This window comes from Oncorhynchus mykiss, unplaced genomic scaffold, assembly GCF_013265735.2.
Source record: "Oncorhynchus mykiss isolate Arlee unplaced genomic scaffold, USDA_OmykA_1.1 un_scaffold_341, whole genome shotgun sequence".
NCBI lineage: Eukaryota > Metazoa > Chordata > Actinopteri > Salmoniformes > Salmonidae > Oncorhynchus > Oncorhynchus mykiss.
Genome location: NW_023493789.1, coordinates 61,204 through 87,500, shown reverse-complemented (window position 1 = coordinate 87,500; position 26,297 = coordinate 61,204). Strand labels below are relative to the sequence as shown.

Below are 26,297 nucleotides of genomic sequence, written 5' to 3'. Positions count from 1 at the left end.
CGTTAGCACGTTGATGAGTTTTCTGTGATAGTCGTTAGCACGTTGATGAGTTTTCTGTGATAGTCGTTAGCACGTTGATGAGTTTTCTGTGATAGTCGTTAGCACGTTGATGAGTTTTCTGTGATAGTCGTTAGCACGTTGATGAGTTTTCTGTGATAGTCGTTAGCACGTTGATGAGTTTTCTGTGATAGTCGTTAGCACGTTGATGAGTTTTCTGTGATATAGTCGTTAGCACGTTGATGAGTTGTCTGTGATAGTCGTTAGCACGTTGATGAGTTTTCTGTGATAGAGTCGTTAGCACGTTGATGAGTTTTCTGTGATAGTCGTTAGCACGTTGATGAGTTTTCTGTGATAGTCGTTAGCACGTTGATGAGTTTTCTGTAATAGTCGTTAGCACGTTGATGAGTTTTCTGTGATAGTCGTTAGCACGTTGATGAGTTTTCTGTGATAGTCGTTAGCACGTTGATGCGTTTTCTGTGATAGTCGTTAGCACGTTGATGAGTTTTCTGTGATATAGTCGTTAGCACGTTGATGAGTTTTCTGTGATAGTCGTTAGCACGTTGATGAGTTTTCTTGGTCTATTCAATGTAGCTTTTTTTTAGGCAGGTAAAAATCACTAGATACTATGGCTGGTAAAAAGTGTCTGCTGAATTTAAATCACTAGATACTATGGCTGGTAAAAAGTGTCTGCTGAATTTAAATCACTAGATACTATGGCTGGTAAAAAGTGTCTGCTGAATTTAAATCACTAGATACTATGGCTGGTAAAAAGTGTCTGCTGAATTTAAATCACTAGATACTATGGCTGGTAAAAAGTGTCTGCTGAATTTAAATCACTAGATACTATGGCTGGTAAAAAGTGTCTGCTGAATTTAAATCACTAGATACTATAGCTGGTAAAAAGTGTCTGCTGAATTTAAATCACTAGATACTATGGCTGGTAAAAAGTGTCTGCTGAATTTAAATCACTAGATACTATAGCTGGTAAAAAGTGTCTGCTGAATTTAAATCACTAGGTGTTTGAGTGAGAGACAATTCCATTAATGGCATCTGCGACTGTAGGCCTAAGTAGAAAATAAAACATTTGGGCAAGTGACCATAATCCTCGGGCAGGTAAAAACAGCTTGTGCCTTTTTGAGAGTTTCATCTCATAATCTGATCATAAATAACATCATCGTTGTTCTCTTCTCTCTTGCCATCTTTATCTCTCAGAGGGAGTTGGTTCAGTGTCTGGAAGCAGGGCTGATATACCGCTGTGCCAAGCAGTGTGTGGTTGCCCTGACAATGTGCACCGTGGAGATGCCTGACATCATGATTAAACTCCTCCCCGCCCTCATCGTCAAGCTGACGCACATCTCGGCAACCGTCGCCATGGCGTCACCCATGCTGGAATTCCTGTCCAGTGAGAACACACCTTAGTTAAACACGCCCTGATAGATGGAAGCCAATCAGAGAACAGGATCTGTATATACAGGAAGTTAGATCAGCCAATGAATGTGTGAAGGATTCTTTGTATTTCACTTCCTAGTTCATGTTATATAATGTTTACATATGGGAAACACACCTAATATTCCTCACACAGTCATGTTATATACTTTAGTGTCTTTACTGGGAAGATGACTTGTTCAGTTGTAGAATTAGTGACCCTATTACATCCTTACCTGTTGATGATGGTGCCACATGGCAAGGTTAGATTATGTCATGCTAACTGTGTGTGTGTGTGTGTTGTAGCTCTGGTGCGGCTGCCACATCTCTATGCTTACTTTGTAGCAGAGCAGTATGTCAGTGTGTTCGCCATCTCCCTGCCCTACACCAACCCCTCCAAGTGAGTACCCGATACACACACGTGTAACAAATGCGTACGCACGCTCACACACACGCTCTCTCACTCTGTTTCTCTCTCTACCTCTCTCTCTCTCTCTCTCTCTCTCTCTCTCTCTCTCTCTCTCTCTCTCTGTTTCTCTCTCTACCTCTCTCTCTCTCACTCTCTACCTCTATCATTTTCTAACTCCTCTCTGTTTCTCTCTCCCTCCGTTTCTCTCTCCCTCCTCTCTCTCCATCCTCTCTCTCTCTCTCTCTCTCTCTCTCTCTCTCTCTCTCTCTCTCTCTCTCTCTCTCCATCCCCTCTCTCTCTCTCTCTCTCTCTCTCTCTCTCCTCCCCCCCTCCCCCTCCCTCCCTCCCTCCAGGTTTAACCAGTACATTGTCTCTCTCCAGGTTTAACCAGTACATTGTGTCTCTCCAGGTTTAACCAGTACATTGTGTCTCTCCAGATTTAACCAGTACATTGTCTCTCTCCAGATTTAACCAGTACATTGTCTCTCTCCAGTTTTAACCAGTACATTGTCTCTCTCCAGGTTTAACCAGTACATTGTGTCTCTCCAGGTTTAACCAGTACATTGTGTCTCTCCAGATTTAACCAGTACATTGTGTCTCTCCAGGTTTAACCAGTACATTGTGTCTCTCCAGGTTTAACCAGTACATTGTGTCTCTCCAGGTTTAACCAGTACATTGTCTCTCTCCAGGTTTAACCAGTACATTGTCTCTCTCCAGGTTTAACCAGTACATTGTGTCTCTCCAGGTTTAACCAGTACATTGTCTCTCTCCAGGTTTAACCAGTACATTGTCTCTCTCCAGGTTTAACCAGTACATTGTCTCTCTCCAGGTTTAACCAGTACATTGTCTCTCTCCAGATTTAACCAGTACATTGTCTCTCTCCAGGTTTAACCAGTACATTGTCTCTCTCCAGGTTTAACCAGTACATTGTCTCTCTCCAGGTTTAACCAGTACATTGTCTCTCCAGGTTTAACCAGTACATTGTCTCTCTCCAGGTTTAACCAGTACATTGTCTCTCTCCAGGTTTAACCAGTACATTGTCTCTCTCCAGGTTTAACCAGTACATTGTCTCTCTCCAGGTTTAACCAGTACATTGTCTCTCTCCAGGTTTAACCAGTACATTGTCTCTCTCCAGGTTTAACCAGTACATTGTCTCTCTCCAGGTTTAACCAGTACATTGTCTCTCTCCAGGTTTAACCAGTACATTGTGTCTCTCCAGGTTTAACCAGTACATTGTGTCTCTCCAGGTTTAACCAGTACATTGTCTCTCTCCAGGTTTAACCAGTACATTGTCTCTCTCCAGGTTTAACCAGTACATTGTCTCTCTCCAGGTTTAACCAGTACATTGTGTCTCTCCAGGTTTAACCAGTACATTGTGTCTCTCCAGGTTTAACCAGTACATTGTCTCTCTCCAGATTTAACCAGTACATTGTGTCTCTCCAGGTTTAACCAGTACATTGTGTCTCTCCAGGTTTAACCAGTACATTGTCTCTCCAGGTTTAACCAGTACATTGTCTCTCTCCAGGTTTAACCAGTACATTGTCTCTCTCCAGGTTTAACCAGTACATTGTCTCTCTCCAGGTTTAACCAGTACATTGTCTCTCTCCAGGTTTAACCAGTACATTGTGTCTCTCCAGATTTAACCAGTACATTGTCTCTCTCCAGGTTTAACCAGTACATTGTGTCTCTCCAGGTTTAACCAGTACATTGTGTCTCTCCAGGTTTAACCAGTACATTGTCTCTCTCCAGGTTTAACCAGTACATTGTGTCTCTCCAGGTTTAACCAGTACATTGTCTCTCTCCAGGTTTAACCAGTACATTGTTTCTCTCCAGGTTTAACCAGTACATTGTCTCTCTCCAGGTTTAACCAGTACATTGTCTCTCTCCAGGTTTAACCAGTACATTGTGTCTCTCCAGGTTTAACCAGTACATTGTGTCTCCAGGTTTAACCAGTACATTGTGTCGTTGGCTCACCATGTCATCTCCATGTGGTTTATCCGCTGCCGACTCACCTTCAGAAAGGACTTTGTGCAGTACATCACCAAGGTAGGTGGTCTCTGTGTTTACACATCATCTACCTGTTTCCTGAGACATTTTCCTTGTAACCACTCCCTCCTCTCCCTCTCTCTCTTCTCACTCACTCTCCTCTCTCTCTCCTCTTTCTCTCTCTCTCTCTCTCCTCTCTCTCCCCCTCTCTCTCCCCCCTCTCTCTCCCCCCTCTCTCTCCCCCCTCTCTCTCCCCTCTCTCTCTCTCTCCTCTCCCCTCTCTCTCCTCTCTCTCTCCCTCTCTCTCCTCTCTCTCTCTCTTTCCCCCCTCTCTCTCTCTCTCCCCACTCTCCTCTCCCTCTCTCCTCCCTCCCCCTCTCCTCTCTCCTCTCTCCTCTCCTCTCTCTCCCCCTCTCTCTGCCCTCTTCTCTCCCCCTCTCTCTCCTCTCTCTCTCTCCCCCCTTTCTCCCCCCTCTCTCTCTCTCCTCTCTCCTCTCCCCTCTCTCCCCCCTCTCTCTGCCCTCTCCCCTCCCCTCTCCCCTCTCCTCCCTCCCCCCTCTCTCTCTCCTCTCTTCTCTCCTCTCTCTCCCCCCCCTCTCTCCTCTCTCCTCTCCCCTCTCTCCCCCCTCTCTCTGCCCTCTTCTCTCCCCCTCTCTCTCCTCTCTCTCTCTCCTCCCCCCCCCCCCCCTCTCTCTCCTCTCTCCTCCCCCCTCTCTCCTCTCTCTCTCCAGGGTCTGCGCTCTAATGCTCTGATGCCGTTCGATGACACCCAGGACACTCAGAGCAGCTTCCGTGCTCGCAGCACCAGCCTCAATGAGAGGCCCAAGAGGTACACACACACACACACACACACACGGCCGGGTCACATGACTACTCATTGAAGATCTTGTGACCGCATGGCCGTACAGGAGGTTGGTGTTGTCAAGGTAACACAGGACTCCGCATGACTGTCGTTGTGGTGTGATGGTTGTTTTGGTTTCCCACAGGTTGCTATGGTGATCATTTCTGTTTTGGTGGTTAGTTTTTGTTGGTAAATATTTTCTGTTGGTTGTTGTTGTCAACTCACGCACATTATTACCACAAGATACACAAAGAGGTGGAGAGAGAGGAGATTAGTCTTTTCTCTTTCTCACTCTGTCTCTCTGTCGTGTCATTGACGAAGTGTCATTGTACACTGTCTCTGTCTCTCTCTCTCTCTCTCTCTCTGTCTCTCTCTCTCTTTGTCTCTCTCTGTCTCTGTCTCTCTCTCTCTCTCTCTCTCTCTCTCTCTCTCTGTCTCTCTCTCTCTTTGTCTCTCTCTCTCTCTCTGTCTCTGTCTCTGTCTCTGTCTCTCTCTCTCTCTCTGTCTCTGTCTCTCTCTCTCTTTGTCTCTCTCTCTCTCTCTGTCTCTGTCTCTGTCTCTCTCTCTCTCTCTCTCGCTCTGTCTCTCTGTCTCTCTCTCTCTCTCTCTGTCTCTCTCTCTCTCTCTCTGTCTCTCTGTCTCTCTCTCTCTCTCCTCTCTCTCTCTCTCTCTCTCTCTCTCTCTGTCTCTCTCTCTCTGTCTCTCTCTCTCTCTCTCTGTCTCTCTGTCTCTCTCTCTCTCTCCTCTCTCTCTCTCTCTCTCTGTCTCTCTGTCTCTCGATCTCGATCAAAGGGTTTTTCTCATCAGGGCAGCTGTTTCACTGCAATCTATTAAAGAGATGCTCAGAGAAATAATCCCCAAATAAAATCACATTATAAAATCTTATAATAAAAGCTAATAATTAAATCACTCACAAAAGTGACTTCCTGAACCCCGTCCCACCTAAATCCTACCCTCTACCCATAACCAGGCCACCCTAATGGTTCCTTTGGAGTGTCAATCAAAATCTACCCAGCTTGGAATTCTGTCATAATCAAGTCCTGACCTGACTGACATCGTCTAGAATCGCTCTTTTTTAATTCTGTGAGCAAGTTGACTTATCCACCAAAGTTGACCATGGACTTGGGGCCCACCCCCCTCCACTCCCAATCACTTCCCTTGCTTTTTCTGTGGTGACTTTGGGGAGAAGAGTAGATTCTCTCTCCTTCTTTCTCCTCCTGATTTCCCTCTCTTCTGTTGGCGCTCAAAATGTCACTTCCTGATTTCTTTGTGCCCTCCATGGCAACGCCCATGCTCCCATAGTAACGCACCATAGTAACAAGCACACTCCCATGTTAACTCTCAATAGTAACACATAACAACATCATTCTATTAATAGCCTGTACTGACCCCCTCCCTCCGTCCCAGACCCCTAACCCTGTACTGAACCCAATCCCACTGTCCCAGACCCCCTAACCCTGTACTGAACCCAATCCCACTGTCCCAGACCCCCTAACCCTGTACTGACCCCCTCCGTCCCAGACCCCCTGACCCTGTCCTGACCCCCTCCCTACTGTACCAGACCCCCTAACCGTTACTGACCCCCAGCAGCTGTCCCAGACCACCTAACCCTGTACTGACCACTTCCCCAGACCCTCTAACCCGGTCCTGACCCCAGACCCCCTAACCCTGTACTGAACCCAATCCCACTGTCTCAGACCCCCTAACCCGGTCCTGACACCCACCCTGCCAGACCCCCTAACCCTGTACTGACCCCCTAACCCTGTACTGACCCCCTCTGTCCCAGACCCCCTAACCCTGTCCTGACCCCCTCCCACCGGCCCAGACCCCCTGACCCTGTCCTGCTCCTATGTATACTTACTCTATCTACTGTACCTCTGTAGGAGTTGGAGAGATGCATGTCAGGTGTAAAAACACATATCAGACAGCTGTATGATATTAACCTGGTCGTTGTACCAGGGGCTCTTTTCAGCTTTTATATAGTAATGAACGTTTTAAATAAAACAAAGCAGTGAGGGCATCATTAGAGTATTCTCACATTAAACGTGGTTTCTCCTGTAACTTGTCCTCTCTAGTGGTTACAGAATCCAACTATGTCTTAGACTTGGACAATGTGTCGTAGTATACGAGACGTCCGTTTGTAGTTAGACAGTAGATCATGTGTTCGTGATCTATTGGTTCTTGTGTTTTTAGATCAGCCGTGCTCTCCTCCGACACCTGCTTCATCCAACACATTCCTCTCAGTTGGTCCTGACATTTTGTTGTTGATTTTTGTTTTTAACCTTTAACCTCTTCCTTCCCCCTTGTTGTGTTCATTGGTTTATATTAACCCTCCTCAGGCCGTGCCGATCTCTTCAGTTGGTTGTTTCAGTTGTGTTGATTTGAACCCCTCCTGCTCGGAGTCCATCCTCCTATAACAGATCTCTGTGTCCCAAATGGCAGCCTATTCCCTTCACAGGGCACTACTTTTGACCCATAGGGTGGTGCACTGTAGAGGGAATAGGGTGCCATTTTGGGATGCTTCCTGAGTCATGGCAACGTCGGCTTCTTCTCTTGCTGCTCAATGTGATGACGTCTCATTTTCTTTCAGGAGTAGTTTGTGTTTGTTGTGGAAAAAGCTGATGCTGTTTATCTCCCTGTTGCTTTATAGTTGTTCCTTCCTTTCTGATATTTCTGTTCCTATTTGTGCGATTCATAGTGTTTTACTGCTGTTAATTTTCTCAACTTGTTTTTGTTTGTTTGTTTTTTGTTTACTCTTCGGTTGACTTGACCCCCCCATCCCCTCCTCTGACTGGGTGCTGCGTTGTGGGTGGGCCCTGACACCTTGGATCCCTCCATTGCTATTGGCACACTCTCTTTTGCTCATCCCCCTGACCTTCGCCCTCTGACCCTTTGACCTTCGTGCCCCACCCCCTTGCCCGTGTCTCCGTTGGTCACCTGGTGGTCGTTCGGGGCCGTTTCTGACGTGATGGGCGACATATCCTGATTTCCGTTTCCTGTTGGCCGTTACCTCTCTCCCCCCGCCCTCACCTCCCTCGCCCACCCCTACTCTGTCCCTCTTTCCAACACACAATCCCACCCCCTATCTCACACACACCAACCTGCCCCCTACCCCCCACACCTTCCACCCTCCACTCCTGCCACGTTGCCATGGTCCCAGCCTACGGGCAGCCAAAATGGCGAAGGCCCACCAGCAGCAGCAGCAGGCGTCAATGGCAGCGGGCGTCGCGGCGAGTACCGGCTCTCCCGTTAAAGAGCTGAGAGATCTGTCGGCCATGGACGCCTTCCGCTCCCGAAGCATCAGCGTCTCCGAGCACGCGGTGCGCAGGTAGAGAGCACTCTGGGTAACCAGGAAATAAAACCCAGAAAATAACATTTCTTGCTTCCGTTGGGGGGGGTGGGGCTTGGTGGTGGGGGGCGGGACCCGTCGCCATAAGGACCGGTGGGCGGTTGCCAGGGAAACCTGGGTTGGGTGGCGGTGGCATGCTGGAGGAGGATGTGTTGAGTGGTTCTGGGCTGCAATTGTCATCTTTTTTTTTTTTTTACGACATTTGAGTGATTTCGTTGCATGCAGTTTGTGCTTTGGAAAACATCTAGATTTCTGTCAATGTTTTCCTGTTAACCCCGTTTTGGCTTCTTTCATTTCTCTTGATGCTTTGGTTTGTTATGAATAGTTATTTTTTGTTTGTTTTCGGTTGTGGTGTTTGCTGGGTTTTGCTGTGCCGACTGGATTTAATTTACTGACTGACTGAATGGCTGGAGAAAAACATGGCCCTACTCCAAGCAGTGTACTGAGATGATAAGACTGACAGCCACTGCTACCAATGATTGGCTTTTCCTCTTCCCTGTGGGAAGGGACTATTGCGTTCTGGGCCAATGAGAAGCCAGTCTTACACACATGCTTTGCATGCTGCCTGTGTGGTTTTCTGTTGCTTTGCGTTTGTTTGACCCACAGATGCTCCGTGTTCCGCTATGCTGATTTACAACCATCTGTCTGTTTGTGGGATGTTGGGATTCCTTGATTATCTGAGTTACAAAATTAAGGTAACTTTCCCACAATTCCGAGATTTTCAAGAAATCCCGGTTGGAAAATTCCTGGATTTCACGATCATTCCTTCTAGATTCGAGGAATATTCCAATTGGGATGTCTGGGAATTTTGGGGAAAGTTACCAGAATTATGCTACCCCTCATCTATGACCGAGTGACTGACTCAATGACTCCTGCCAGTCTCCAACTGACTCAATGACTCCTGCCATGCACCAATCCCTACACATACTTACCTGTGAGAGTGGCTGACTGTGAGAGTGGCTGACTGTGAGAGTGGCTGACTGTGAGAGTGGCTGACTGTGAGAGTGGCTGACTGTGAGAGTGGCTGACTGTGAGAGTGGCTGACTGTGAGAGTGGCTGACTGTGAGAGTGGCTGACTGTGAGAGTGGCTGACTGTGAGAGTGGCTACCTGTGAGAGAGCGGCTACCTGTGAGAGAGCGGCTACCTGTGAGAGAGCGGCTACCTGTGAGAGAGCGGCTACCTGTGAGAGAGCGGCTACCTGTGAGAGAGCGGCTACCTGTGAGAGAGCGGCTACCTGTGAGAGAGCGGCTACCTGTGAGAGAGCGGCTACCTGTGAGAGAGCGGCTACCTGTGAGAGAGCGGCTACCTGTGAGAGAGCGGCTGACTGTGAGAGAGCGGCTGACTGTGAGAGAGCGGCTGACTGTGAGAGAGCGGCTGACTGTGAGAGAGCGGCTGACTGAGAGAGCGGCTGACTGTGAGAGAGCGGCTGACTGTGAGAGAGCGGCTGACTGTGAGAGAGCGGCTGACTGCGAGAGCGGCTGAGTGAAAAGTGAATGGTGGTTAGATAATGTGTCATCATTTCTCTCCATCTGTGTATCTCAAACCCATAGGAGTCCATAGGTTGTTATTGAGCAGTCTGTCAGATGGGGAATTAGTTCAGCTGACACTCAACTAGTCAGCTCTCAAATACTAGCCAGTCTGTTTGTTATCACGGTAACTCATCGTCATGCCAAACAATTTGTCTTGACAATGACCTCCTATGGAGTTGGCAAGAGCACAAACTGATCTGGGACCAGGCTACTGAAGTACTAGTTCTAATCCAAATTGTCCCAAGGAGAGGGAAGAACTGATCTGGGACCAGGCTACTGAAGTACCAGGAGACGGAGGAAGAAGTGTGTAGTTTACCAGGCCCTGTTACAATCTGTATAACTGTCAGTCCCCCTCCTGACCAGCAGGGTGCAGGAGACGATCACTAGACCGCCTGAGGAGCTTCCCCGTTACACACTGATCCAAGACCAGTTTTGTGTTTCCCCTCTAATGGTTAGGGATAGGATTGGGGCCAGTTGAGTTGATCCTAGATCTGTTTTGTGTTTCCCCTCTAATGGTTAGGGATAGGATTGGGACCAGTTGAGCTGATCCTAGATCTGTGCCTATAAGAAAGTACAGTATTTGGGATTCCTCGAACAGAAGGTCTAACAGACTTGCCTCAGTGTGTGACTATGGCAACGCCTCAGTGTGTGACTATGGCAACGCCTCAGTGTGTGACTATGGCAACGCCTCTGTGTGACTATGGCAACGTCTCACACGGCACACTGTTCCCTTCATAGTGCACTGCCTTTGACCAGAGCCCTATGGGGTTGCCTATGGGCCGTGGTCTAAAGTAGTGCACTGCATAGGGAATAGGGTGCCATTTGGAACGCGACAACCGACTTGGTGCCTCAGCCGACACCTACTGGCTACAGGTGTTCTGCCTACCTACCACTGGTGGTCTGCTTACACACACACACACACACACACACACACACACACACACTCTTTTAACTGCCATTCAGGTAATCTGTAATTTAATTTGAAGGGTCCCCTTCTCCATGTCCTTCAGTCTGTACCTCTTAACTCCATAGCAACAGGCAGACAGCTGTTGTTGTTGAGGACATTCAGAGCAGTGTTCTATTAGCTCATAAAGGCCTTTGTCTCCAGCTGTTGTTGTTTAGGACATTCAGAGCAGTGTTCTATTAGTTCATAAAGGCCTTTGTCTCCAGCTGTTGTTGTAGAGAACATTCAGAGCAGCGTTCTATTAGCTCATAAAGGCCTTTGTCTCCAGCTGTTGTTGTAGAGAACATTCAGAGCAGCGTTCTATTAGCTCATAAAGGCCTTTGTCTCCAGCTGTTGTTGTAGAGGACATTCAGAGCAGCGTTCTATTAGCTCATAAAGGCCTTTGTCTCCAGCTGTTGTTGTAGAGGACATTCAGAGCAGCGTTCTATTAGCTCATAAAGGCCTTTGTCTCCAGCTGTTGTTGTTGAGGACATTCAGAGCAGCGTTCTATTAGCTCATAAAGGCCTTTGTCTCCAGCTGTTGTTGTAGAGAACATTCAGAGCAGCGTTCTATTAGCTCATAAAGGCCTTTGTCTCCAGCTGTTGTTGTAGAGAACATTCAGAGCAGCGTTCTATTAGCTCATAAAGGCCTTTGTCTCCAGCTGTTGTTGTTGAGGACATTCAGAGCAGTGTTCTATTAGCTCATAAAGGCCTTTGTCTCCAGCTGTTGTTGTAGAGGACATTCAGAGCAGCGTTCTATTAGCTCATAAAGGCCTTTGTCTCCAGCTGTTGTTGTAGAGGACATTCAGAGCAGCGTTCTATTAGCTCATAAAGGCCTTTGTCTCCAGCTGTTGTTGTAGAGAACATTCAGAGCAGCGTTCTATTAGCTCATAAAGGCCTTTGTCTCCAGCTGTTGTTGTAGAGGACATTCAGAGCAGCGTTCTATTAGCTCATAAAGGCCTTTGTCTCCAGCTGTTGTTGTTGAGGACATTCAGAGCAGCTTTCTATTAGCTCATAAAGGCCTTTGTCTCCAGCTGTTGTTGTAGAGGACATTCAGATCAGCGTTCTATTAGCTCATAAAGGCCTTTGTCTCCAGCTGTTGTTGTAGAGGACATTCAGAGCAGCGTTCTATTAGCTCATAAAGGCCTTTGTCTCCAGCTGTTGTTGTTGAGGACATTCAGAGCAGTGTTCTATTAGCTCATAAAGGCCTTTGTCTCCAGGTATCATCAGGTTGTATCTGTCCTTCAATGGAACACCTGTTTAGTTGAACTTCAATACAACATAACATAACACTAAGACAGACAGGGAGGGAGACAGACAGACAGGCAGAGAGACAGGGAGGGAGACAGACAGACAGACAGACAGGGACGCAGACAGACAGACAGGCAGTTTGAATGATCTACATTAGTTTAAAACACAGTCTTCTCAATATCTAGTATATCATGTAGATGTGTGGACATAGAGGCTGAAAGTATCTGTCCATAAGATTACTTCCTAACTACTTCCTGTTGTAGTTTGGACGGTGTTTGTCTGAACTCTCGGTTCCTACGTCAAACCCGTTCCCTGTGGCGATGTCACTCCCCTTGAAGACCGGCGTAACTTGTCCTACAGAACAGTAGCTGTGTGTTCCGTTAGAGGTGTTCCGTTTCCCCTGGCAGTGGTTACCGTGGTTACCGGGATGCAATGGGGGGTCTCCAGGGAGGAATGCTGAAGGGAGATGTAGATCAGGTGACTGGGATATTACGGTACATCAGTTCCCCCGGGCCCTGAGTTCTGTGCAGCATGTTGTTCTAGTGTTCTCTCTCTCTCTCCTTCAACATAAAAGCGCCTGGTCTTCCTCTCTCTCTCCTTCAACATAAAAGCGCCTGGTCTTCCTCTATCTCTGACACCAGCCGTGGTTCCCGGGCCTTTGTAGAAGAGACACCCTGTCAGCAGTAAGCATAGCACTTCACATCCACAGAGGGAACGGGTGACTTCAAGCGCCCAGGCTGCCGCTACAGTTACTTATACCAAGTCCCAGCTTGTTTGTGTGTGTGGGAGAGAGGTCCCAGCTTGTTTGTGTGTGTGTGGGAGAGAGATTGGCTCATCTGTGTTTGTGTACATCAGAGGTGTACACCTGAGAGAAAGATAAGAGCCAGGCTGTGTGTGGGAGAATGCAATGCTGCGTGTGTGGATCTTGCAAACTGTGTGTGTGTGTGTGGATCTTGCAAACTGTGTGTGTGTGTGTGTGTGTGTGTGTGTGTGTGTGTGTCAGCGGAGGCTGCTGAGGGGAGGACGGCTCATAATATTGTCTGGAAGGGAGTAGTTGTAATGGTATCAACGGTTATTTATACTTATAGAATGTGTTTTGATTCCATTCACTCCGTTCCAGCCGTTATTATGAGCCGTCCTCCCCTCAGCAGCCTCCACTGGTGTGTGTGTCTCTCTGACACCCTCTCGGACACCCTTATCTGGGACCCCTCTCTGACACCCTATGTGGCACCCTTATCTGACACCCTTATCTGACACCCTCTCTGACACCCTTATCTGACACCCTCTCTGACACCCTTATCTGACACCCTCTCTGACACCCTTATCTGACACCCCCTGGCTGTAGGATGCACACCTCCAGCACCACGTGTAGTCTGGGTTCTTCTGACGAGAACACCGTGAGCCAGGCAGACGATGGGTTAAAGACCGTCCACCTGGAGTTAACGGAGACCTGTCTGGACATGATGGCTCGATACGTCTTCTCCAACTTCTCAGCCCTGCCCAAGAGGTACGCACGGACGGGGGGGTTGACCACGGGATATTTTCTGCCTTTATTAGTGACCTCGTGGGTCTTCACTCTAGTCTTCATTATTCACCCAATCACAACGGGGGAAAGGACACGAGGTCTATACTCTAGTCTTCATTATTCACCCAATCACAACGGGGGAAAGGACACGAGATCTATACTCTAGTCTTCATTATTCACCCAATCACAACGGGGGAAAGGACACGAGGTCTATACTCTAGTCTTCATTATTCACCCAATCACAACGGGGAAAAGGACACGAGGTCTATACTCTAGTCTTCATTATTCACCCAATCACAACGGGGAAAAGGACACGAGGTCTTCTATGATTATCAACTGCCATAAGCCCTCGGAACTAAGTGACCTTGACTTAACCCCTGACCCTTAACCTTTGCCAGGTCTCCTATAGCAGAGTTCCTTCTGGCGGGGGGTCGCAGTATGACCTGGCTGGTGGGTAACAAGCTGATCACCATAACGACCAGTGGTGGGGTCAGGAGCCAGGCCCTACTGGGAATGGACATGGCTGAGAGGCTGGGAGGAGGGGGAGAGATGACCAGGTAACCACACACACACACAGTAACCCATATACACACACTGTAACCCATATACACACACACACACACACACACACGGTAACACACACACACACACACACGGTAACCCATATACACACACACACACACACACACACACACGGTAACCCATACACAACCACACTGTAACCCATACACACACGGTAACACACCTACTGTCAGTAATATCCGGTCTCTCTCTTGCCCCCTGTAGGTCAGACCCCTCCCTCCACACCCGTCAGACCAAAGAGGCTCCGGCCAAACTGGAGTCCCAGTCCAGTCAACAGCTCAACAGAGCCTCACGCATCAGAGTACGATCCATGTCAGGTAGGAAGAGGAGGAACTCTCTCTGTCTCTCTCACTCTCTATCCTTCTCTCTCTCTACTGTCATCAGAGTACGATCCATGTCAGGTAGGAAGAGGAGGAACTCTCTGTCTCTCACTCTCTATCCTTCTCTCTATCTCTCACTCTCTATCCTTCTCTCTCTACTGTCATCAGAGTACGATCCATGTCAGGTAGGAAAAGGAGGAACTCTCTGTCTCTCACTCTCTATCCTTCTCTCTATCTCTCACTCTCTATCCTTCTCTCTCTACTGTCATCAGAGTACGATCCATGTCAGGTAGGAAGAGGAGGAACTCTCTCTATCCTTCTCACTCTCTATCCTTCTCTCTCTACTGTCATCAAAGTATGATCCATTGAAGGTAGGAAGATGAGGAACTCTCTGTCTCTCACTCTCTATCCTTCTCTATCCTTCTCTCTCTCTACTGTCATCAGAGCACGATCCGTGTCAGGTAGGAAGAGGACGTTCTCTCTATCTAGCTATCTATTCTATACACTACATGATCTAAAGTATGTGGTGAACATCTCATTCCAAAATCGTGGGCATTAATATTGAGTTGGTCCCCCTCCACTCTTCTGGGAAGGCTTTCCACTAGATGTTGGAACATTGCTGCTATAACAGCCTCCACTCTTCTGGGAAGGCTTTCCACTAGATGTTGGAACATTGCTGCTATAACAGCCTCCACTCTTCTGGGAAGCCTTCCACTAGATGTTGGAACATTGCTGCTATAACAGCCTCCACTCTTCTGGGAAGGCTTTCCACTAGATGTTGGAACATTGCTGCTATAACAGCCTCCACTCTTCTGGGAAAGCTTTCCACTAGATGTTGGAACATTGCTGCTATAACAGCCTCCACTCTCCTGGGAAGGCTTTCCACTAGATGTTGGAACATTGCTGCAGGGACTTCTGTTCTTCTGCTTCTGTTCACCCACGAGCATTAGTGAGGTCGGACACTGATGTTATGCGATTTAGGCCTGGCTCGCAGTTGGTGTTCCAATTCATCTTAAAGGTGTTTGATGGGGTTGAGGTCAGGGCTTTGTGCCCGCCAGTCAAGTTCTTCCACACCAACCTTGACAAAACCATTTCTGCATGGATCTCGCTTTGTGCACAGGGGCATTGTCATGCTGAAACAGGAAAGGGCCTTCCCCAAACGATTACCACAATTTTGAAAGCACAGAGTCCTCTAGAATGTCATTGTATGCTGTAGTGTAAAGATTTCCCTTCACTGGGACTAAGGGGCCTAGCCCGAACCATGAAAAACAGCCCCAGAAAACAGCCCCCTCCACCAAACTTTACAGTTAGCACTATGCATTGGGGCAGGTAGCGTTTTCCTGGCATCCACTAAACCCAGATTTGTCCGTCGGGACTGCCAGAGGGTGAAGTGTGATTCATCACTCCAGAGAACGCGTTTCCACTGCTCCAGAGTACAATGGTGGAGAGCTTTACACCACTCCAGCCGACGCTTGGCATTGCGCATGGTGATCTTAGACTTGTGTGCGGCTGCTCGGCCATGGAAAACCATTTCATGAAGCTCCCAACGAACAGTTCTTGTGCTGAGTTTGCTTCCAGAGGCAGTTTGGAACTCAGAAATGAGTGTTGCATCCGAGGACAGCACTCGGCGGTCCCGTTCTTTAAGCTTGTGTGGCCTACCACTGCGCGTCTGAGCCGTTGTTGCTCCTTGACGTTTCCACTTCACAATAACAGCACTTAGAGCTGCCCTGGTCAACTGTAACAGGGCAGAAATTTGACGAACTGACTTGTTGGAAAGGTGGCCTATGATGGTGCCACGTAAGTCACTAAGCTTTTCAGTAAGGCCATTCTACTGCCAATGTTTGTCTTTGGAGATTGCATGGCTGTTCTGTAATGTTCTGGGGCAACGGGCGTGGCTGAAATAGCTGAATCCACTAATCTGAAGGGGTCTCTCTATCTCTCCTTCGTTCCATGTAAGGTAGGGATGGTGATATGTCACTAATTCCTCCTTCTCTCCACCTGTTCTTTCTCCTTCTCCCCCCTCAGGTGGCCATGCCCTCCGTGCAGGTCCAGCCCAGAGCCTCAGCCCCCTGGTCTCACCCTCTGAGGGGGGAGAGCTGTGTGGTGTCCCCCTCTCTCCCCCCTCCTCCTCCTCTGGCCCCTGTCTGGATGGCCTGGAGCCCCCCTCTCCTTCCCCCTGTGCCCCCCCTAAGGACCCTCTCAAAGACAAGCCCAGCCTGGCAGAGTTCCTTCCCGTTCTGACCCAGGGATGGGCTGAGATCTTCATACGCAGACCCTCAGGTAAACACACACACACACACACACACACACACACACACACACACACACACACACACACACACACACACACACACACACACACACCTGTTGAATAACTTCCTCTTCATCTGTTTACACACGGAAGATACAGACCATTTTAGATTATTTTCTCTCTTTTCTTCTCTATCTCTCTTCCTCCTCTGACCTGACTAATTCCAATCACATCAAATGTATTTATAAAGCCCTTTTTACATCAGCTGAGATCTCCAAGTGCTGTACAGAAACCCAGCCTAAAACCCCAAACAGCAAGCAATGCAGGTGTAGAAGCACGGTGGCTAGGAAAAACTCCCTAGAAAGGCCAAAACCTAGGAAGAAACCTAGAGAGGAACCAGGCTATGTGGGGTGGCCAGTCCTCTTCTGGCTGTGCCGGGTGGAGATTATAACAGAACATGGCTAAGATATTCAAATGTTCATAAATGACTAGCATGGTCAAATAATAGTAATCACAGTGGTTGTCGAGGGTGCAAGGTCAGCACGGCCAGGTGGACTGGGGACAGCAAGGAGTCATCGTGCCAGGTAGTCCTGACGCATGATCCTAGGGCTCAGGTCCTCCGAGAGAGAGAGAGAGAGAGAAAGAAAGAGAATTAGAGAACGCACACTTAGATTCACACAGGACACCGAATAGGACAGGAGAAGTACTCCAGATATAACAAACTGACCCTAGCCCCCCGACACATAAACTACTGCAGCATAAATACTGGAGGCTGAGACAGGAGGGGTCAGGAGACACTGTGGCCCCATCCAATGATACCCCCGGACAGGGTTAAGCAGGAAGGATATAACCCCACCCACTTTGCTAAAGCACAGCCCCAACACCACTAGAGGGATATCTTCAACCACCAACTTTCCATCCTGAGACAAGGCAGAGTATAGCCCACAAAGATCTCCGCCACGGCACAACCCAAGGGGGGGCGCCAACACAGACAGGAAGATCACATCAGTGACTCAACCCACTCAAGTGACGCACCCCTTTGGTTAATTGGTTAATTCCTAAAAGTCTAAGTCATTGGAGGTGGGGGGTGCTAAGCTGTCATATGGAATGGTTTTATGTCATACTGTGGATCATTTGGCTATTTGATATAAAAAAAAACGTTAGGACCCCGTTTACGTGATAAGACCGATTTTCGCTTAAACTGACGGATTTTGATGGGGATTTTGTGATGTGACTTAGATTGACACACCGGGGCGTCATTGGACTCCAGGGGGGTAATTGACTTCTCTCCTGTCCAGGTAACACCAGCTGGTTGATGTGTCTGGAGAACCCTCCCAGTCCCTTCTCCTCTGAGCTGGGTAACATGCCTCTCCAGGAGCTGTCCTCTGTCCTCATGGCCATGGAGGGGGTCAAGGAGCCCCCCACTCAGACTGCCAGCGCCCCCGCCAGCACAGCCACCCCCGCCCCGACCCCCGTAGTCCTTAACCCCCCTGGACCCATCCAAGGGGGCAAGCCTGGACTCATCCAGCGCTCTAACACAGGTGAGGAGGGAGAGGGGTGTAGTGGTGTGTTGGATATTATAAGTGTGTGTTGATGGTAGGGGTCAGTGTGTGTTGGTGGGAGGGGACAGTGTGTGTGCTGGTGGGAGGGGACAGTGTGTGTGTTGGTGGGAGGGGACAGTGTGTGTGTTGGTGGGAGGGGACAGTGTGTGTGTTGGTGGGAGGGGACAGTGTGTGTGTTGGTGGGAGGGGACAGTGTGTGTGTTGGTGGGAGGGGACAGTGTGTGTGTTGGTGGGAGGGGACAGTGTGTGTGTTGGTGGGAGGGGACAGTGTGTGTCACCACCCAGTACAGCTCCCCAGTCACCACCAGTACAGCTCCCCAGTCACCACCCAGTACAGCTCCCCAATCACCACCCAGTACAGCTCCCCAGTCACCACCCAGTACAGCTCCCCAATCACCACCCAGTACAGCTCCCCAATCACCACCCAGTACAGCTCCCCAATCACCACCCCAGTACAGCTCCCCAGTCACCACCCCAGTACAGCTCCCCAGTCACCACCCCAGTACAGCTCCCCAGTCACCACCCCAGTACAGCTCCCCAGTCACCACCCCAGTACAGCTCCCCAGTCACCACCCCAGTACAGCTCCCCAGTCACCACCCCAGTACAGCTCCCCAGTCACCACCCCAGTACAGCTCCCCAGTCCAGCTCCCCAGTCACCACTCCAGTACAGCTCCCCAGTCACCACCCAGTACAGCTCCCCAGTACAGATCCCCAGTCACCACCCAGTACAGCTCCCCAGTGCAGCTCCCCAGTCACCACCCCAGTGCAGCTCCCCAGTCACCACCCCAGTGCAGCTCCCCAGTCACCACCCCAGTGCAGCTCCCCAGTCACCACCCCAGTGCAGCTCCCCAGTCACCACCCCAGTACAGCTCCCCAGTACAGCTCCCCAGTCACCACCCAGTACAGCTCCCCAGTCACCACCCAGTACAGCTCCCCAGTCACCACCCAGTACAGCTCCCCAGTCACCACCCAGTACAGCTCCCCAGTCACCACCCAGTACAGCTCCCCAGTCACCACCCAGTACAGCTCCCCAGTCACCACCCAGTACAGTTCTCAGTCCAGCTCCCCAGTCACCACCCAGTACAGGTCTCAGTCCAGCTCCCCAGTCACCACCCAGTACAGATCCCCAGTCACCACCCAGTACAGCTCCCCAGTGCAGCTCCCCAGTCACCACCCCAGTGCAGCTCCCCAGTCACCACCCCAGTGCAGCTCCCCAGTCACCACCCCAGTGCAGCTCCCCAGTCACCACCAGAGTGCAGCTCCCCAGTCACCACCCCAGTGCAGCTCCCCAGTCACCACCCCAGTGCAGCTCCCCAGTCACCACCCCAGTGCAGCTTCCCAGTCACCACCCCAGTACAGCTCCCCAGTACAGCTCCCCAGTCACCACCCAGTACAGCTCCCCAGTCACCACCCAGTACAGCTCCCCAGTCACCACCCAGTACAGCTCCCCAGTCACCACCCAGTACAGCTCCCCAGTCACCACCCAGTACAGCTCCCCAGTCACCACCCAGTACAGCTCTCAGTCCAGCTCCCCAGTCACCACCCAGTACAGCTCCCCAGTCACCACCCAGTACAGGTCTCAGTCCAGCTCCCCAGTCACCACCCAGTACAGCTCCCCAGTCACCACTCACCACCCCAGTACAGCTCCCCAGTCACCACCCAGTACAGCTCCCCAGTCACCACCCAGTACAGCTCCCCAGTCACCACCCAGTACAGCTCCCCAGTCACCACCCAGTACAGCTCCCCAGTCACCACCCAGTACAGCTCCCCAGTCACCACCCAGTACAGCTCCCCAGTCACCACCCAGTGCAGCTCCCCAGTCACCACCCCAGTGCAGCTCCCCAGTACAGCTCCCCAGTCACCACCCAGTGCAGCTCCCCAGTCACCACCCCAGTGCAGCTCCCCAGTCACCACCCCAGTGCAGCTCCCCAGTCACCTCCCCAGTCACCACCCAGTACAGCTCCCCAGTCACCACCCAGTACAGCTCTCAGTCCAGCTCCCCAGTCACCACCCAGTACAGCTCTCAGTCCAGCTCCCCAGTCCAGCTCCCCAGTCACCACCCAGTCCAGCTCCCCAGTCACCACTCACCACCCCAGTACAGCTCCCCAGTCACCACCCAGTCCAGCTCCCCAGTCACCACCCAGTACAGCTCCCCAGTCACCACCCAGTACAGCTCCCCAGTCACCACCCAGTACAGCTCCCCAGTCACCACCCAGTACAGCTCCCCAGTCACCACCAAGTACAGCTCCCCAGTCACCACCCAGTACAGCTCCCCAGTACAGCTCCCCAGTCACCACCCAGTACAGCTCCCCAGTCACCACCCAGTACAGCTCCCCAGTCACCACCCAGTACAGCTCCCCAGTCACCACCCAGTACAGCTCCCCAGTCACCACCCAGTACAGCTCCCCAGTACAGCTCCCCAGTCACCACCCAGTACAGCTCCCCAGTCACCACCCTGTACAGCTCCCCAGTCACCACCCAGTACAGCTCCCCAGTACAGCTCCCCAGTCACCACCCAGTACAGCTCCCCAGTCACCACCCAGTACAGCTCCCCAGTCACCACCCAGTACAGCTCCCCAGTCACCACCCAGTACCGCTCCCCAGTCACCACCCAGTACCGCTCCCCAGTCACCACCCAGTACCGCTCCCCAGTCACCACCCAGTACAGCTCCCCAGTCACCACCCAGTACAGCTCCCCAGTCACCACCCAGTACAGCTCCCCAGTCACCACCCAGTACAGCTCCCCAGTCACCACCCAGTACAGCTCCCCAGTCACCACCCAGTACAGCTCCCCAATCACCACCCAGTACAGCTCCCCAGTCACCACCCAGTACAGCTCCCCAGTCACCACCCAGTACAGCTCCCCAGTCACCACCCAGTACAGCTCCCCAGTCACCACCCCAGTACAGCTCCCCAGTCACCACCCCAGTACAGCTCCCCAGTCACCACCCAGTACCGCTCCCCAGTCACCACCCAGTACCGCTCCCCAGTCACCACCCCAGTACAGCTCCCCAGTCACCACCCAGTACCGCTCCCCAGTCACCACCCCAGTGCAGCTTCCCAGTCACCACCCCAGTACAGCTCCCCAGTACAGCTCCCCAGTCACCACCCAGTACAGCTCCCCAGTCACCACCCAGTACAGCTCCCCAGTCACCACCCAGTACAGCTCCCCAGTCACCACCCAGTACAGCTCCCCAGTCACCACCCAGTACAGCTCCCCAGTCACCACCCAGTACAGCTCCCCAGTCACCACCCAGTACAGCTCTCAGTCCAGCTCCCCAGTCACCACCCAGTACAGCTCCCCAGTCACCACCCAGTACAGGTCTCAGTCCAGCTGCCCAGTCACCACCCAGTACAGCTCCCCAGTCACCACTCACCACCCCAGTACAGCTCCCCAGTCACCACCCAGTACAGCTCCCCAGTCACCACCCAGTACAGCTCCCCAGTCACCACCCAGTACAGCTCCCCAGTCACCACCCAGTACAGCTCCCCAGTCACCACCCAGTGCAGCTCCCCAGTCACCACCCCAGTGCAGCTCCCCAGTCACCACCCAGTACAGCTCCCCAGTCACCACCCAGTGCAGCTCCCCAGTCACCACCCCAGTGCAGCTCCCCAGTCACCACCCCAGTGCAGCTCCCCAGTCACCTCCCCAGTCACCACCCAGTACAGCTCCCCAGTCACCACCCAGTACAGCTCTCAGTCCAGCTCCCCAGTCACCACCCAGTACAGCTCTCAGTCCAGCTCCCCAGTCCAGCTCCCCAGTCACCACCCAGTCCAGCTCCCCAGTCACCACTCACCACCCCAGTACAGCTCCCCAGTCACCACCCAGTCCAGCTCCCCAGTCACCACCCAGTACAGCTCCCCAGTCACCACCCAGTACAGCTCCCCAGTCACCACCCAGTACAGCTCCCCAGTCACCACCCAGTACAGCTCCCCAGTCACCACCCAGTACAGCTCCCCAGTACAGCTCCCCAGTCACCACCCAGTACAGCTCCCCAGTCACCACCCAGTGCAGCTCCCCAGTCACCACCCCAGTGCAGCTCCCCAGTCACCACCCCAGTGCAGCTCCCCAGTCACCTCCCCAGTCACCACCCAGTACAGCTCCCCAGTCACCACCCAGTAAAGCTCTCAGTCCAGCTCCCCAGTCACCACCCAGTACAGCTCTCAGTCCAGCTCCCCAGTCCAGCTCCCCAGTCACCACCCAGTCCAGCTCCCCAGTCACCACTCACCACCCCAGTACAGCTCCCCAGTCACCACCCAGTCCAGCTCCCCAGTCACCACCCAGTACAGCTCCCCAGTCACCACCCAGTACAGCTCCCCAGTCACCACCCAGTACAGCTCCCCAGTCACCACCCAGTACAGCTCCCCAGTCACCACCAAGTACAGCTCCCCAGTCACCACCCAGTACAGCTCCCCAGTACAGCTCCCCAGTCACCACCCAGTACAGCTCCCCAGTCACCACCCAGTACAGCTCCCCAGTCACCACCCAGTACAGCTCCCCAGTCACCACCCAGTACAGCTCCCCAGTCACCACCCAGTACAGCTCCCCAGTACAGCTCCCCAGTCACCACCCAGTACAGCTCCCCAGTCACCACCCAGTACAGCTCCCCAGTCACCACCCAGTACAGCTCCCCAGTACAGCTCCCCAGTCACCACCCAGTACAGCTCCCCAGTCACCACCCAGTACAGCTCCCCAGTCACCACCCAGTACAGCTCCCCAGTCACCACCCAGTACCGCTCCCCAGTCACCACCCAGTACCGCTCCCCAGTCACCACCCAGTACCGCTCCCCAGTCACCACCCAGTACAGCTCCCCAGTCACCACCCAGTACAGCTCCCCAGTCACCACCCAGTACAGCTCCCCAGTCACCACCCAGTACAGCTCCCCAGTCACCACCCAGTACAGCTCCCCAGTCACCACCCAGTACAGCTCCCCAATCACCACCCAGTACAGCTCCCCAGTCACCACCCAGTACAGCTCCCCAGTCACCACCCAGTACAGCTCCCCAGTCACCACCCCAGTACAGCTCCCCAGTCACCACCCCAGTACAGCTCCCCAGTCACCACCCAGTACCGCTCCCCAGTCACCACCCAGTACCGCTCCCCAGTCACCACCCCAGTACAGCTCCCCAGTCACCACCCAGTACCGCTCCCCAGTCACCACCCCAGTGCAGCTTCCCAGTCACCACCCCAGTACAGCTCCCCAGTACAGCTCCCCAGTCACCACCCAGTACAGCTCCCCAGTCACCACCCAGTACAGCTCCCCAGTCACCACCCAGTACAGCTCCCCAGTCACCACCCAGTACAGCTCCCCAGTCACCACCCAGTACAGCTCCCCAGTCACCACCCAGTACAGCTCCCCAGTCACCACCCAGTACAGCTCTCAGTCCAGCTCCCCAGTCACCACCCAGTACAGCTCCCCAGTCACCACCCAGTACAGGTCTCAGTCCAGCTCCCCAGTCACCACCCAGTACAGCTCCCCAGTCACCACTCACCACCCCAGTACAGCTCCCCAGTCACCACCCAGTACAGCTCCCCAGTCACCACCCAGTACAGCTCCCCAGTCACCACCCAGTACAGCTCCCCAGTCACCACCCAGTACAGCTCCCCAGTCACCACCCAGTACAGCTCCCCTGTCACCACCCAGTGCAGCTCCCCAGTCACCACCCCAGTGCAGCTCCCCAGTCACCACCCAGTACAGCTCCCCAGTCACCACCCAGTGCAGCTCCCCAGTCACCACCCCAGTGCAGCTCCCCAGTCACCACCCCAGTGCAGTTCCCCAGTCACCTCCCCAGTCACCACCCAGTACAGCTCCCCAGTCACCACCCAGTACAGCTCTCAGTCCAGCTCCCCAGTCACCACCCAGTACAGCTCTCAGTCCAGCTCCCCAGTCCAGCTCCCCAGTCACCACCCAGTCCAGCTCCCCAGTCACCACTCACCACCCCAGTACAGCTCCCCAGTCACCACCCAGTCCAGCTCCCCAGTCACCACCCAGTACAGCTCCCCAGTCACCACCCAGTACAGCTCCCCAGTCACCACCCAGTACAGCTCCCCAGTCACCACCCAGTACAGCTCCCCAGTACAGCTCCCCAGTCACCACCCAGTACAGCTCCCCAGTCACCACCCAGTACAGCTCCCCAGTCACCACCCAGTACAGCTCCCCAGTCACCACCCAGTACAGCTCCCCAGTCACCACCCAGTACAGCTCCCCAGTCACCACCCAGTACAGCTCCCCAGTCACCACCCAGTACAGCTCCCCAGTCACCACCCAGTACAGCTCCCCAGTCACCACCCAGTACAGCTCCCCAGTACAGCTCCCCAGTCACCACCCAGTACAGCTCCCCAGTCACCACCCAGTACAGCTCCCCAGTCACCACCCAGTACAGCTCCCCAGTCACCACCCAGTACAGCTCCCCAGTCACCACCCAGTACAGCTCCCCAGTACAGCTCCCCAGTCACCACCCAGTACAGCTCCCCAGTCACCACCCAGTACAGCTCCCCAGTCTCCACCCAGTACAGCTCCCCAGTACAGCTCCCCAGTCACCACCCAGTACAGCTCCCCAGTCATCACCCAGTACAGCTCCCCAGTCATCACCCAGTACAGCTCCCCAGTCACCACCCAGTACCGCTCCCCAGTCACCACCCAGTACCGCTCCCCAGTCACCACCCAGTACCGCTCCCCAGTCACCACCCAGTACAGCTCCCCAGTCACCACCCAGTACAGCTCCCCAGTCACCACCCAGTACAGCTCCCCAGTCACCACCCAGTACAGCTCCCCAGTCACCACCCAGTACCGCTCCCCAGTCACCACCCAGTACCGCTCCCCAGTCACCACCCAGTACAGCTCCCCAGTCACCACCCAGTACAGCTCCCCAGTCACCACCCAGTACAGCTCCCCAGTCACCACCCAGTACAGCTCCCCAGTCACCACCCAGTACAGCTCCCCAGTCACCACCCAGTACAGCTCCCCAGTCACTGCCAGGTTTTTGAGAAGGAACTCCTGCTGTACTTCATTGAACATGAATTAACCTCCCTTCAGTCTGTTCTCCTCTCTGTTCTCCTCTGCTCTCTCCTCTCTCTGCTCTCTCCTCTCTCTGCTCTCTCCTCTCTCTGGTCTCTCCTCTCTCTGGTCTCTCCTCTCTCTCCTCTCTCTCCTCTCCTCTCTCTCTTCTCCTCTCTCTCCTCTCCTCTCTCCCTTCTCCCTTATCCTCTCTCTCCCCTCCTCTCTCTCCTCTCTCCCTTATCCTCTCTCTCCTCTCCTCTCTCCTCTCCTCTCCTCTCTCTCCTCTCCTCTCCTCTCCTCTCCTCTCCTCTCTCTCCTCTCCTCTCTCTGCTCTCTCTACTTGTTCATGAGGGCCAGTCTGAGTTTAGATGCTCCACAGATTCACTAATCTCTATATCATCAGGATCAGTCAAATGTCCTTTCATTTAGTAGCTGGGTGATTTGTAGATCGAATCATAGATGCACCTTGTTCAGGTTGATCCTCGTGAACAAACACTGTTTCTTGTTCCGGTTTGGTAGGATGAAATGGTGCTAGACTTCTCTCACAAACAGATCACACACACATCGCTAGTTCCATCATTGTCTGTTGTGTGTTTCACATATATTTTGTTACTAGTTCCCTATTTTATATATTGTGAATTTCATTTGGTATTTTATCCACTATCTTATTTTTTTGTCATATTTTAATTCCTACTGTTTTCCCTCCACTGTAAATTCATTTTATCCTCATCTTTTTTTGGATTGGTTTATTATTTTCCATTTCCTGTCATGCTAATTTGTGATTGGCTCTGCTGTGTTGAATGGCGACCTGGCTCGTCCAGTGGGCTCTCTCTCCTCTCTGGGTCTGTCCTTCGCCCTGCCCCCAGTTCCGGTTCGGCTCCAACGGAGCATTTCCTGGGCAGGTACAAGCAGCGTGGCCACGCCCCCAACACGAGCCTCACCCCAAACCAGTGGTGGCACTTTAAATGTGAGGATGGGCTCATAGTAACGGAACAGTAACAGAATGAATGAATGGTAAATCAAACCCATCCATCCATCAATCAAATCAATCAAATGTATTTTATATAGCCCTTCGTACATCAGCTGATATCTCAAAGTGCTGTACAGAAACCCAGCCTAAAACCCCAAACAGCAAGCAATGCAGGTGAAGAAGCACGGTGGCTAGGAAAAACTCCCTAGAAAGGCCAAAACCTAGGAAGAAACCTAGAGAGGAACCAGGCTATGTGGGGTGGCCAGTCCTCTTCTGGCTGTGCCGGGTGGAGATTATAACAAAACATGGTCAAGATGTTCAAATGTTCATAAATGACCAGCATGGTCGAATA

The 26,297-nt window shown here is 52.2% G+C and overlaps 1 protein-coding gene across 2 annotated transcripts in view; it reads left to right on the top strand.

The window, feature by feature from the left end:
• LOC118951919 (tuberin-like) overlaps positions 1-25,975 on the top strand; it is a 44,541-nt gene extending 18,566 nt beyond the window's left edge. Inside the window, exons 21-31 of one of the 2 annotated variants that reach the window (XM_036973869.1) lie at positions 1,213-1,402; positions 1,732-1,825; positions 3,778-3,880; positions 4,552-4,649; positions 7,822-7,989; positions 13,078-13,239; positions 13,656-13,814; positions 14,044-14,156; positions 16,185-16,439; positions 17,709-17,951; positions 25,797-25,975. In XM_036973869.1, the coding sequence (XP_036829764.1) occupies positions 1,213-1,402; positions 1,732-1,825; positions 3,778-3,880; positions 4,552-4,649; positions 7,822-7,989; positions 13,078-13,239; positions 13,656-13,814; positions 14,044-14,156; positions 16,185-16,439; positions 17,709-17,951; positions 25,797-25,960 (1,749 nt within the window). In that variant the 3' untranslated portion in view covers positions 25,961-25,975. The remainder of the gene's footprint in view (positions 1-1,212; positions 1,403-1,731; positions 1,826-3,777; positions 3,881-4,551; positions 4,650-7,821; positions 7,990-13,077; positions 13,240-13,655; positions 13,815-14,043; positions 14,157-16,184; positions 16,440-17,708; positions 17,952-25,796) is intronic. The other variant, XM_036973870.1, reaches the window with a different exon arrangement.
• The last annotated feature ends 322 nt before the right edge of the window (positions 25,976-26,297 follow it).